Genomic DNA, 13,653 nt, shown 5'->3' with positions numbered 1-13,653 from the left:
GCCTATATATCACTACAAACACACAAACTATCAAGTAGCCTACATATCACTACATACACACAAAACTATCAAGTAGCCTACATATCACTACATACACACAAACTATCAAGTAGCCTACATATCACTACATACACACAAACTATGTAGTAGCCTACATATCACTACATACACACAAACTATCATGTAGCCTACATATCACTACAAACACACAAACTATCTAGTAGCCTACATATCACTACATACACACAAACTATCAAGTAGCCTACATATCACTACATACACACAAACTATCATGTAGCCTACATATCACTACATACACACAAACTATCTAGGTCCAATAGAGGAGAGGCGTTGTGCCGCGAGGTGTTGCTTTATCTGTTTTTTCAAAAACAGGTTTGCTGTTTATTTGCTCTCTATATAAGACTGTACGCTTTCTTGAATTTGTTCTGGATTTGGGGACTGTGAAAAGACCCCTGGTGGCATGTCTGGTGGAGAAAGTGTGTGTGTCAGAGCTGTGTGTAAGTTGACCATGCAAACAATTTGGGATTTTCAGACACATTAATGTTTCTTAAGAAAAAGAAGAAGTGATGTAGTCAGTCTCTCCTCAACTCTTAGCCAAGAGAGACTGACTGCATAGTATGAAGATGAATGAAGAGCAAAATGTGCCGCTCTGTTCTGGACCAGCTGCAGCTTATTAACTAGGTCTTTCCTGGCAGCACTGGACCACTGAACAATAATCAAGATGAGATAAAACTAGAGCCTGCAGGACCTCTCCTCATCTCTTTATTAAGGACAGACCTCTCCCCATCTCTTTATTACAGACAGACCTCTCCTCATCTCTTTATTAAGGACAGACCTCTCCCCATCTCTTTATTTACGGACAGACCTCTCCTCATCTCTTTATTACAGACAGACCTCTCCCCATCTCTTTATTACAGACAGACCTCTCCTCATCTCTTTATTACAGACAGACCTCTCCCCATCTCTTTATTACAGACAGACCTCTCCCCATCTCTTTATTACAGACAGACTTCTCCCCATCTCTTTATTACAGACAGACCTCTCCCCATCTCTTTATTACAGACAGACCTCTCCCCATCTCTTTATTACAGACAGACCTCTCCTCATCTCTTTATTAAGTACAGACCTCTCCCCATCTCTTTATTACGGACAGACCTCTCCTCATCTCTTTATTAAGGACAGACCTCTCCTCATCTCTTTATTACAGACAGACCTCTCCCCATCTCTTTATTACAGACAGACCTCTCCCCATCTCTTTATTACAGACAGACCTCTCCCCATCTCTTTATTACAGACAGACCTCTCCCCATCTCTTTATTACAGACAGACCTCTCCCCATCTCTTTATTACAGACAGACCTCTCCTCATCTCTTTATTACAGACAGACCTCTCCTCATCTCTTTATTACAGACAGACCTCTCCTCATCTCTTTATTACGGACAGACCTCTCCTCATCTCTTTATTACGGACAGACCTCTCCTCATCTCGTTATTACAGACAGACCTCTCCCCATCTCTTTATTACAGACAGACCTCTCCCCATCTCTTTATTACAGACAGACCTCTCCCCATCTCTTTATTACAGACAGACCTCTCCCCATCTCTTTATTACAGACAGACCTCTCCCCATCTCTTTATTACAGACAGACCTCTCCCCATCTCTTTATTACAGACAGACCTCTCCTCATCTCTTTATTAAGGACAGACCTCTCCTCATCTCTTTATTAAGGACAGACCTCTCCCCATCTCTTTATTAAGGACAGACCTATCCTCATCTCTTTATTACAGACAGACCTCTCCTCATCTCTTTATTACAGACAGACCTCTCCCCATCTCTTTATTACAGACAGACCTCTCCCCATCTCTTTATTACAGACAGACCTCTCCTCATCTCTTTATTACAGACAGACCTCTCCCCATCTCTTTATTAAGGACAGACCTCTCCCCATCTCCCCCCCTCCTCCCTCTCTGCAGATGACTTCGTCAACCATTTTGAAAAGAAGGTCGACGACATCCGATCCTCGTTTGCTAAGTCAAACGACACCGCTGGTTCTGCTCACACTGCCCTACCCTGTGCTCTGACCTCTTTCTCCCCTCTCTCTCCAGATGAAATCTCGCGTCTTGTGACGGCCGGCCGCCCTACAACCTGCCCGCTTGACCCTATCCCCTCCTCTCTTCTCCAGACCATTTCCGGAGACCTCCTCCCTTACCTCACCTCGCTCATCAACTCATCCCTGACCGCTGGCTACGTCCCTTCCGTCTTCAAGAGAGCGAGAGTTGCACCCCTTCTGAAAAAACCTACACTCGATCCCTCCGATGTCAACAACTACAGACCAGTATCCCTTCTTTCTTTTCTCTCCAAAACTCTTGAACGTGCCGTCCTTGGCCAGCTCTCCCGCTATCTCTCTCAGAATGACCTTCTTGATCCAAATCAGTCAGGTTTCAAGACTAGTCATTCAACTGAGACTGCTCTTCTCTGTATCACGGAGGCGCTCCGCACTGCTAAAGCTAACTCTCTCTCCTCTGCTCTCATCCTTCTAGACCTATCGGCTGCCTTCGATACTGTGAACCATCAGATCCTCCTCTCCACCCTCTCCGAGTTGGGCATCTCCGGCGCGGCCCACGCTTGGATTGCGTCCTACCTGACAGGTCGCTCCTACCAGGTGGCGTGGCGAGAATCCGTCTCCACACCACGTGCTCTCACCACTGGTGTCCCCAGGGCTCTGTTCTAGGCCCTCTCCTATTCTCGCTATACACCAAGTCACTTGGCTCTGTCATAACCTCACATGGTCTCTCCTATCATTGCTATGCAGACGACACACAATTAATCTTCTCCTTTCCCCCTTCTGATGACCAGGTGGCGAATCGCATCTCTGCATGTCTGGCAGACATATCCGTGTGGATGACGGATCACCACCTCAAGCTGAACCTCGGCAAGACGGAGCTGCTCTTCCTCCCGGGAAGGACTGCCCGTTCCATGATCTCGCCATCACGGTTGACAACTCCATTGTGTCCTCCTCCCAGAGCGCTAAGAACCTTGGCGTGATCCTGGACAACACCCTGTCGTTCTCAACTAACATCAAGGCGGTGGCCCGTTCCTGTAGGTTCATGCTCTACAACATCCGCAGAGTACGACCCTGCCTCACACAGGAAGCGGCGCAGGTCCTAATCCAGGCACTTGTCATCTCCCGTCTGGATTACTGCAACTCGCTGTTGGCTGGGCTCCCTGCCTGTGCCATTAAACCCCTACAACTCATCCAGAACGCCGCAGCCCGTCTGGTGTTCAACCTTCCCAAGTTCTCTCACGTCACCCCGCTCCTCCGCTCCCTCCACTGGCTTCCAGTTGAAGCTCGCATCCGCTACAAGACCATGGTGCTTGCCTACGGAGCTGTGAGGGGAACGGCACCTCAGTACCTCCAGGCTCTGATCAGGCCCTACACCCAAACAAGGGCACTGCGTTCATCCACCTCTGGCCTGCTCGCCTCCCTACCACTGAGGAAGTACAGTTCCCGCTCAGCCCAGTCAAAACTGTTCGCTGCTCTGGCCCCCCAATGGTGGAACAAACTCCCTCACGACGCCAGGACAGCGGAGTCAATCACCACCTTCCGGAGACACCTGAAACCCCACCTCTTTAAGGAATACCTAGGATAGGTTAAAGTAATCCCTCTCACCCCCCCTCCCCCTGAAAAGATTTAGATGCACTACTGTTCCACTGGAGGTCATAAGGTGAATGCACCAATTTGTAAGTCGCTCTGGATAAGAGCGTCTGCTAAATGACTTAAATGTAAATGTAATTACAGACAGACCTCTCCCCATCTCTTTACTATGGACAGACCTCTCCTCATCTCTTTATTAAGGACAGACCTCTCCCCATCTCTTTATTACAGACAGACCTCTCCTCATCTCTTTATTACAGACAGACCTCTCCTCATCTCTTTATTAAGGACAGACCTCTCCCCATCTCTTTATTACAGACAGACCTCTCCCCATCTCTTTATTACAGACAGACCTCTCCTCATCTCTTTATTACAGACAGACCTCTCCTCATCTCTTTATTACAGACAGACCTCTCCCCATCTCTTTATTACAGACAGACCTCTCCCCATCTCTTTATTAAGGACAGACCTCTCCTCATCTCTTTATTACAGACAGACCTCTCCCCATCTCTTTATTACAGACAGACCTCTCCCCATCTCTTTATTAAGGACAGACCTCTCCCCATCTCTTTATTACAGACAGACCTCTCCTCATCTCTTTATTACAGACAGACCTCTCCTCATCTCTTTATTACAGACAGACCTCTCCCCATCTCTTTATTACAGACAGACCTCTCCCCATCTCTTTATTACAGACAGACCTCTCCCCATCTCTTTATTACAGACAGACCTCTCCCCATCTCTTTATTACAGGCAGAGCTCTCCCCATCTCTTTATTACAGACAGACCTCTCCCCATCTCTTTATTACAGACAGACCTCTCCTCATCTCTTTATTACAGACAGACCTCTCCTCATCTCTTTATTAAGGACAGACCTCTCCCCATCTCTTTACTACAGACAGACCTCTCCCCATCTCTTTATTACAGACAGACCTCTCCCCATCTCTTTATTACAGACAGACCTCTCCCCATCTCTTTATTACAGACAGACTTCTCCCCATCTCTTTATTACAGACAGACCTCTCCCCATCTCTTTATTACAGACAGACCTCTCCCCATCTCTATATTACAGACAGACCTCTCCCCATCTCTTTATTACAGACAGACCTCTCCCCATCTCTTTATTAAGGACAGACCTCTCCCCATCTCTTTATTACAGACAGACCTCTCCTCATCTCTTTATTACAGACAGACCTCTCCTCATCTCTTTATTACAGACAGACCTCTCCCCATCTCTTTATTACAGACAGACCTCTCCCCATCTCTTTATTACAGACAGACCTCTCCCCATCTCTTTATTACAGACAGACCTCTCCCCATCTCTTTATTACAGGCAGAGCTCTCCCCATCTCTTTATTACAGACAGACCTCTCCTCATCTCTTTATTACAGACAGACTTCTCCTCATCTCTTTATTACAGACAGACCTCTCCCCATCGCTTTATTACGGACAGACCTCTCCCCATCTCTATATTACAGACAGACCTCTCCCCATCTCTTTATTACAGACAGACCTCTCCCCATCTCTTTATTACAGACAGACCTCTCCTCATCTCTTTATTAAGGACAGACCTCTCCCCATCTCTTTATTAAGGACAGACCTCTCCCCATCTCTTTATTAAGGACAGACCTCTCCTCATCTCTTTATTAAGGACAGACCTCTCCCCATCTCTTTATTAAGGACAGACCTCTCCCCATCTCTTTATTACAGACAGACCTCTCCTCATCTCTTTATTACAGACAGACCTCTCCCCATCTCTTTATTAAGGACAGACCTCTCCTCATCTCTTTATTACAGACAGACCTCTCCTCATCTCTTTATTAAGGACAGACCTCTCCCCATCTCTTTATTAAGGACAGACCTCTCCCCATCTCTTTATTAAGGACAGACCTCTCCCCATCTCTTTATTACAGACAGACCTCTCCCCATCTCTTTATTACAGACAGACCTCTCCTCATCTCTTTATTACAGACAGACCTCTCCCCATCTCTTTATTACAGACAGACCTCTCCTCATCTCTTTATTACAGACAGACCTCTCCCCATCTCTTTATTACAGACAGACCTCTCCCCATCTCTTTATTACAGACAGACCTCTCCCCATCTCTTTATTACAGACAGACCTCTCCCCATCTCTTTATTAAGGACAGACCTCTCCTCATCTCGTTATTACAGACAGACCTCTCCCCATCTCTTTATTACAGACAGACCTCTCCCCATCTCTTTATTACAGACAGACCTCTCCCCATCTCTTTATTACAGACAGACCTCTCCCCATCTCTTTATTACAGACAGACCTCTCCCCATCTCTTTATTACAGACAGACCTCTCCCCATCTCTATATTACAGACAGACCTCTCCCCATCTCTTTATTACAGACAGACCTCTCCCCATCTCTTTATTACAGACAGACCTCTCCCCATCTCTATATTACAGACAGACCTCTCCTCATCTCTATATTACAGACAGACCTCTCCCCATCTCTTTATTACGGACAGACCTCTCCCCATCTCTTTATTACAGACAGACCTCTCCTCATCTCTTTATTAAGGACAGACCTCTCCCCATCTCTTTACTACAGACAGACCTCTCCCCATCTCTTTATTACAGACAGACCTCTCCTCATCTCTTTATTAAGGACAGACCTCTCCCCATCTCTTTATTACAGACAGACCTCTCCTCATCTCTTTATTAAGGACAGACCTCTCCCCATCTCTTTATTTACGGACAGACCTCTCCCCATCTCTTTATTAAGGACAGACCTCACCCCATCTCTTTATTACAGACAGACCTCTCCCCATCTCTTTATTACAGACAGACCTCTCCTCATCTCTTTATTACAGACAGACCTCTCCCCATCTCTTTATTACAGACAGACCTCTCCCCATCTCTTTATTACAGACAGACCTCTCCTCATCTCTTTATTACAGACAGACCTCTCCCCATCTCTTTATTACAGACAGACCTCTCCCCATCTCTTTATTAAGGACAGACCTCTCCTCATCTCTTTATTAAGGCCAGACCTCTCCCCATCTCTTTATTAAGGACAGACCTCTCCTCATCTCTTTATTAAGGACAGACCTCTCCTCATCTCTTTATTAAGGACAGACCTCTCCTCATCTCTTTATTAAGGCCAGACCTCTCCCCATCTCTTTATTACAGACAGACCTCTCCCCATCTCTTTATTAAGGACAGACCTCTCCCCATCTCTTTATTACAGACAGACCTCTCCTCATCTCTTTATTAAGGACAGACCTCTCCCCATCTCTTTATTACAGACAGACCTCTCCTCATCTCTTTATTAAGGCCAGACCTCTCCTCATCTCTTTATTAAGGACAGACCTCTCCCCATCTCTTTATTACAGACAGACCTCTCCTCATCTCTTTATTAAGGACAGACCTCTCCCCATCTCTTTATTACAGACAGACCTCTCCTCATCTCTTTATTAAGGACAGACCTCTCCCCATCTCTTTACTACAGACAGACCTCTCCTCATCTCTTTATTACAGACAGACCTCTCCCCATCTCTTTATTACAGACAGACCTCTCCCCATCTCTTTATTACAGACAGACCTCTCCCCATCTCTATATTACAGACAGACCTCTCCTCATCTCTATATTACAGACAGACCTCTCCCCATCTCTTTATTACAGACAGACCTCTCCCCATCTCTTTATTACAGACAGACCTCTCCCCATCTCTTTATTACAGACAGACTTCTCCCCATCTCTTTATTACAGACAGACCTCTCCTCATCTCTTTATTAAGGACAGACCTCTCCTCATCTCTTTATTACAGACAGACCTCTCCCCATCTCTTTATTACAGACAGACCTCTCCCCATCTCTTTATTACAGACAGACCTCTCCCCATCTCTTTACTACGGACAGACCTCTCCCCATCTCTTTATTACAGACAGACCTCTCCCCATCTCTTTATTACAGACAGACCTCTCCTCATCTCTTTATTACAGACAGACCTCTCCCCATCTCTTTATTACAGACAGACCTCTCCCCATCTCTTTATTACAGACAGACCTCTCCCCATCTCTATATTACAGACAGACCTCTCCTCATCTCTATATTACAGACAGACCTCTCCCCATCTCTTTATTACAGACAGACCTCTCCCCATCTCTTTATTACAGACAGACCTCTCCCCATCTCTATATTACAGACAGACCTCTCCTCATCTCTTTATTACAGACAGACCTCTCCCCATCTCTTTATTACGGACAGACCTCTCCCCATCTCTATATTACAGACAGACCTCTCCCCATCTCTTTATTACGGACAGACCTCTCCCCATCTCTTTATTACAGACAGACCTCTCCTCATCTCTTTATTAAGGACAGACCTCTCCCCATCTCTTTACTACAGACAGACCTCTCCCCATCTCTTTATTACAGACAGACCTCTCCCCATCTCTTTATTACAGACAGACCTCTCCCCATCTTTACAACCATTGAATCTATATGTTTTGACCATGACAGTTTACAATCTAAGGTGACACCGAGTAATTTAGTCTCCTCAACCTCAAGGTCCATGCTTGCCCTTTGGCAAGGCTAGCTACACGAGGCCCCTTTGATGATGTCATTTCCTCTTCTGCCTCATGGCTACGGAGCCTTCAGAAAGATTTCACACCCTTTTGACTTTTTCCACATTTTGTTGTGTTACAGGATGAATTTAAAATGGATTGAATTGAGATGTTCTTGTCACTGGCCTACACACAATACCTCATAATGTCAAAGTGGAATTATGTTTTTAAGTTTTTTTTAATTCTAAATATTTATTTTAAAAAAAATGAAAGCTGAAATGTCTTGAGTCGATAAGTATTCAACTCCTTTGTTAAGGCAAGCCTGGTTAAGTTCAGGAGTAAAAACGTGCTCATCTAGTCACATAATAAAGTTGCATGGACTCACTCTGTGTACAATAATAGTGTTTAACATGATTTTTGAATGACTCTCTCTTCTCTGTGACTCTCTCTTCTCTGTGACTCTCTCTTCTCGGTGACTCTCTCTTCTCTGTGACTCTCTCTTCTCTGTGACTCTCTCTTCTCGGTGACTATCTCTTCTCTCTCACATACCATTATCTGTGAAGGTCCCTCAGTCGAGCAGATTCAACCACAAAGATCAGGGAGGGGTTCCTCGCAAAGAAAGGCACATATTGGTAGAATGGTCCAAATGAGCACGGTGAAGTTATTAATTACACTTTGGATGGTGTATCAATACGCCCAGTCACTACAAAGATACACGTGTCCTTCCTAACTCAGGCCAATAGGGACTATAAAACAGTTAAGAGTTTAATGATGGATCAACAACATTGTAGTTACTCCACAATACTAACCTAATTGACAGAGTGAAAAGAAAGAAGCCTGTACAGAATACACCCAGTCACTACAAAGATACGTGTCCTTCCTAACTTAGTTGCCGTGGAGGAAGGAACCCGGCAACTCAGGCCAATGGGGACTTTAAAACAGTTAGAGTTTAATGACTGTGATAGGAGAAAACTGAGGATGGATCAACAACATTGTAGTTACTCCATAATACTAACCTAATTGACAGAGTGAAAAGAAGGAAGTCTGTACAGAATCTAAATATTCCAAAACATCCTGTTTGCAACAAGTCACTAAAAGTAAAACTGCCAAACATGTGACAAAGAATTAACTTTTTCTTGATTACAAAGTGTTATGTTAGGGTCAAATCCAATACAACACATTACTGAGTACCACTTTCCATATTTTCTAGCATAGTGGTGGCTGCATCATGTTATGGGTATGCTTGTAATCGTTAAGGACTGGGGAGTTTTTCAGGATAAAAAATAAATGAAAAGCACAAAGCAAAATCCAAGATGGAAAATTTGGTTCAGTCTGCCTTCCACCAGACACTGGGAGATGAATTCACCTTTCAGCAGGACAACAACCTACCTACAACTAGCCTTATAAACAGGGTTAGGAATGGAACATTTTGGAAACCTGGTTCACCTGGTATCCCCCCATTTGGTTTAGAAATGAATGTATATAACATTGCATTGTTAAAAGACCAGTTCTGTGACATTGGTAAAGCAATGTGACGTACTAACTCGAGGTCTCACTACACCTTTGTGTGTGTGTGTGTGTGTGTGTGTGTGTGTGTGTGTGTGTGTGTGTGTGTGTGTGTGTGTGTGTGTGTGTGTGTGCGTTTCTTGCATGTTATCCTACCCAGTAGCAGGAACTTCCTATTATCTCCATACAGCTGTAGCAGGTCAGAACAGAACACGGCTATGGGACATCCCAACCTGTACTCTCTCAACAGCAGGGCAAACTGCTGGAGCTCCTGGGGACTCAGCTTACTCCTTAGCTGCGTGGTAGAGGGGGAAGAGAAGGGGACAAACACAGGTTACAAGGGGGACATTACAGGGGGAGAGAGAAGGGGACAAACACAGGTTACAAGGGGGACATTACAGGGGGAAGAGAAGGGGACAAACACAGGTTACAAGGGGGACATTACAGGGGAGAGAGAAGGGGACATTACAGGTTACAAGGGGGACATTACAGGGGGAAGAGAAGGGGACATTACAGGGGAGAGAGAAGGAGACATTACAGGTTACAGGGGGACATTACAGGGGGAGAGAGAAGGGGACATTACAGGGAGAGAGAGAAGGAGACATTACAGGGGGAGAGAGAAGGGGACATTACAGGGGAGAGAGAAGGAGACATTACAGGGGGAGAGAGAAGGAGACATTACAGGGGAGAGAGAGAAGGGGACATTACAGGGGGAGAGAGAAGGAGACATTACAGGGGGAGAGAGAAGGAGACATTACAGGGGGAGAGAGAAGGGGGACATTACAGGGGAGAGAGAAGGAGACATTACAGGGGGAGAGAGAAGGAGACATTACAGGGGGAGAGAGAAGGAGACATTACAGGGGGAGAGAGAAGGAGACATTACAGGGGGAGAGAGAAGGGGACATTACAGGGAGAGAGAGAAGGAGACATTACAGGGGGAGAGAGAAGGGGACATTACAGGGGAAGAGAGAAGGAGACATTACAGGGGGAGAGAGAAGGAGACATTACAGGGGAGAGAGAAGGAGACATTACAGGGGGAGAGAGAAGGAGACATTACAGGGGAAGAGAGAGAAGGAGACATTACAGGGGGAGAGAGAAGGAGACATTACAGGGGAGAGAGAAGGAGACATTACAGGGGGAGAGAGAAGGAGACATTACAGGGGAGAGAGAAGGGGACATTACAGGGGGAGAGAGAAGGAGACATTACAGGGGGAGAGAGAAGGAGACATTACAGGGGGAAGAGAAGGAGACATTACAGGGGGAGAGAGAAGGAGACATTACAGGGGGAGAGAGAAGGAGACATTACAGGGGGAGAGAGAGAAGGGGACATTACAGGGGGAGAGAGAAGGAGACATTACAGGGGAGAGAGAAGGAGACATTACAGGGGGAGAGAGAAGGAGACATTACAGGGGGAGAGAGAAGGAGACATTACAGGGGGAGAGAGAAGGAGACATTACAGGGGGAAGAGAAGGAGACATTACAGGGGAGAGAGAAGGAGACATTACAGGGGGAGAGAGAAGGAGACATTACAGGGGGAGAGAGAAGGAGACATTACAGGGGGAGAGAGAAGGAGACATTACAGGGGGAGAGAGAAGGAGACATTACAGGGGGAGAGAGAAGGAGACATTACAGGGGGAGAGAGAAGGAGACATTACAGGGGGAGAGAGAAGGAGACATTACAGGGGGAGAGAGAAGGGGGACATTACAGGGGGAGAGAGAAGGGGACATTACAGGGGGAGAGAAGGAGACATTACAGGGGAGAGAGAAGGAGACATTACAGGGGGAGAGAGAAGGGGACATTACAGGGGAGAGAGAAGGAGACATTACAGGGGGAGAGAGAAGGAGACATTACAGGGGAGAGAGAAGGGGACATTACAGGGGGAGAGAGAAGGAGACATTACAGGGGAGAGAGAAGGAGACATTACAGGGGGAGAGAGAAGGAGACATTACAGGGGGAGAGAGAAGGGGACATTACAGGGGAGAGAGAAGGGGACATTACAGGTGGAGAGAGAAGGAGACATTACAGGGGGAGAGAGAAGGAGACATTACAGGGGGAGAGAGAAGGGGACATTACAGGGGGAGAGAGAAGGAGACATTACAGGGGGAGAGAGAAGGAGACATTACAGGGGGAGAGAGAAGGAGACATTACAGGGGGAGAGAGAAGGGGACATTACAGGGGAGAGAGAAGGGGACATTACAGGGGGAAGAGAGAAGGAGACATTACAGGGGGAGAGAGAAGGGGACATTACAGGGGACATTACAGGGGGAAGAGAAGGAGACATTACAGGGGGAGAGAGAATGAGACATTACAGGGGGAGAGAGAAGGGGACATTACAGGGGAGAGAGAAGGAGACATTACAGGGGAAGAGAAGGAGACATTACAGGGGGAGAGAGAAGGAGACATTACAGGGGGAGAGAGAAGGAGACATTACAGGGGGAGAGAGAAGGGGACATTACAGGGGGAGAGAGAAGGGGACATTACAGGGGGGAGAGAGAAGGAGACATTACAGGGGGAGAGAGAAGGAGACATTACAGGGGGAAGAGAAGGAGACATTACAGGGGAGAGAGAAGGAGACATTACAGGGGAGAGAGAAGGAGACATTACAGGGGAGAGAGAGAAGGGGACATTACAGGGGGAGAGAGAAGGAGACATTACAGGGGGAGAGAGAAGGAGACATTACAGGGGGAGAGAGAAGGAGACATTACAGGGGGGAGAGAGAAGGGGACATTACAGGGGGAGAGAGAAGGAGACATTACAGGGGAGAGAGAAGGAGACATTACAGGGGGAGAGAGAAGGAGACATTACAGGGGGAGAGAGAAGGAGACATTACAGGGGGAGAGAGAAGGAGACATTACAGGGGGGAGAGAAGGAGACATTACAGGGGAGAGAGAAGGAGACATTACAGGGGGAGAGAGAAGGAGACATTACAGGGGGAGAGAGAAGGGGACATTACAGGGGGAGAGAGAAGGAGACATTACAGGGGGAGAGAGAAGGAGACATTACAGGGGAGAGAGAAGGAGACATTACAGGGGGAGAGAGAAGGAGACATTACAGGGGGAAGAGAAGGAGACATTACAGGGGAGAGAGAAGGAGACATTACAGGGGGAGAGAGAAGGAGACATTACAGGGGAGAGAGAAGGAGACATTACAGGGGGAGAGAGAAGGAGACATTACAGGGGAGAGAGAAGGAGACATTACAGGGGGAGAGAGAAGGAGACATTACAGGGGAGAGAGAAGGGGACATTACAGGGGGAGAGAGAAGGGGACATTACAGGGGGAGAGAGAAGGAGACATTACAGGGGGAGAGAGAAGGAGACATTACAGGGGGAGAGAGAAGGGGACATTACAGGGGGAGAGAGAAGGAGACATTACAGGGGGAGAGAGAAGGAGACATTACAGGGGGACATTACAGGGGGAAGAGAGAAGGAGACATTACAGGGGGAGAGAGAAGGGGACATTACAGGGGGACATTACAGGGGGAAGAGAAGGAGACATTACAGGGGAGAGAGAAGGAGACATTACAGGGGGAGAGAGAAGGAGACATTACAGGGGGAGAGAGAAGGAGACATTACAGGGGGAGAGAGAAGGAGACATTACAGGGGAGAGAGAAGGGGACATTACAGGGGGAGAGAGAAGGAGACATTACAGGGGAGAGAGAAGGAGACATTACAGGGGGAAGAGAAGGAGACATTACAGGGGAGAGAGAAGGAGACATTACAGGGGAGAGAGAAGGAGACATTACAGGGGGAGAGAGAGAAGGGGACATTACAGGGGAGAGAGAAGGAGACATTACAGGGGGAGAGAGAAGGAGACATTACAGGGGGAGAGAGAAGGAGACATTACAGGGGAGAGAGAAGGAGACATTACGGGGAGAGAGAAGGGGACATTACAGGGGGAGAGAGAAGGGGACATTACAGGGGGAGAGAGAAGGAGA

At 46.9% G+C, this 13,653-nt stretch overlaps 1 protein-coding gene across 1 annotated transcript in view; it reads right to left on the bottom strand.

Moving 5' to 3' along the window:
- The window catches only part of ccm2l (CCM2 like scaffold protein), a 95,583-nt gene that overhangs the window by 5,467 nt on the left and 76,463 nt on the right, over positions 1-13,653 (bottom strand). The window contains 1 exon segment of the mRNA XM_065005097.1: positions 9,875-10,013. Coding sequence (XP_064861169.1) covers positions 9,875-10,013 — 139 coding nt within the window.

The sequence above is a fragment of the Oncorhynchus nerka genome, linkage group LG20 (genome assembly GCF_034236695.1).
Source record: "Oncorhynchus nerka isolate Pitt River linkage group LG20, Oner_Uvic_2.0, whole genome shotgun sequence".
Taxonomy (NCBI): domain Eukaryota; kingdom Metazoa; phylum Chordata; class Actinopteri; order Salmoniformes; family Salmonidae; genus Oncorhynchus; species Oncorhynchus nerka.
This window is presented reverse-complemented; position numbering and strand designations above follow the sequence as displayed.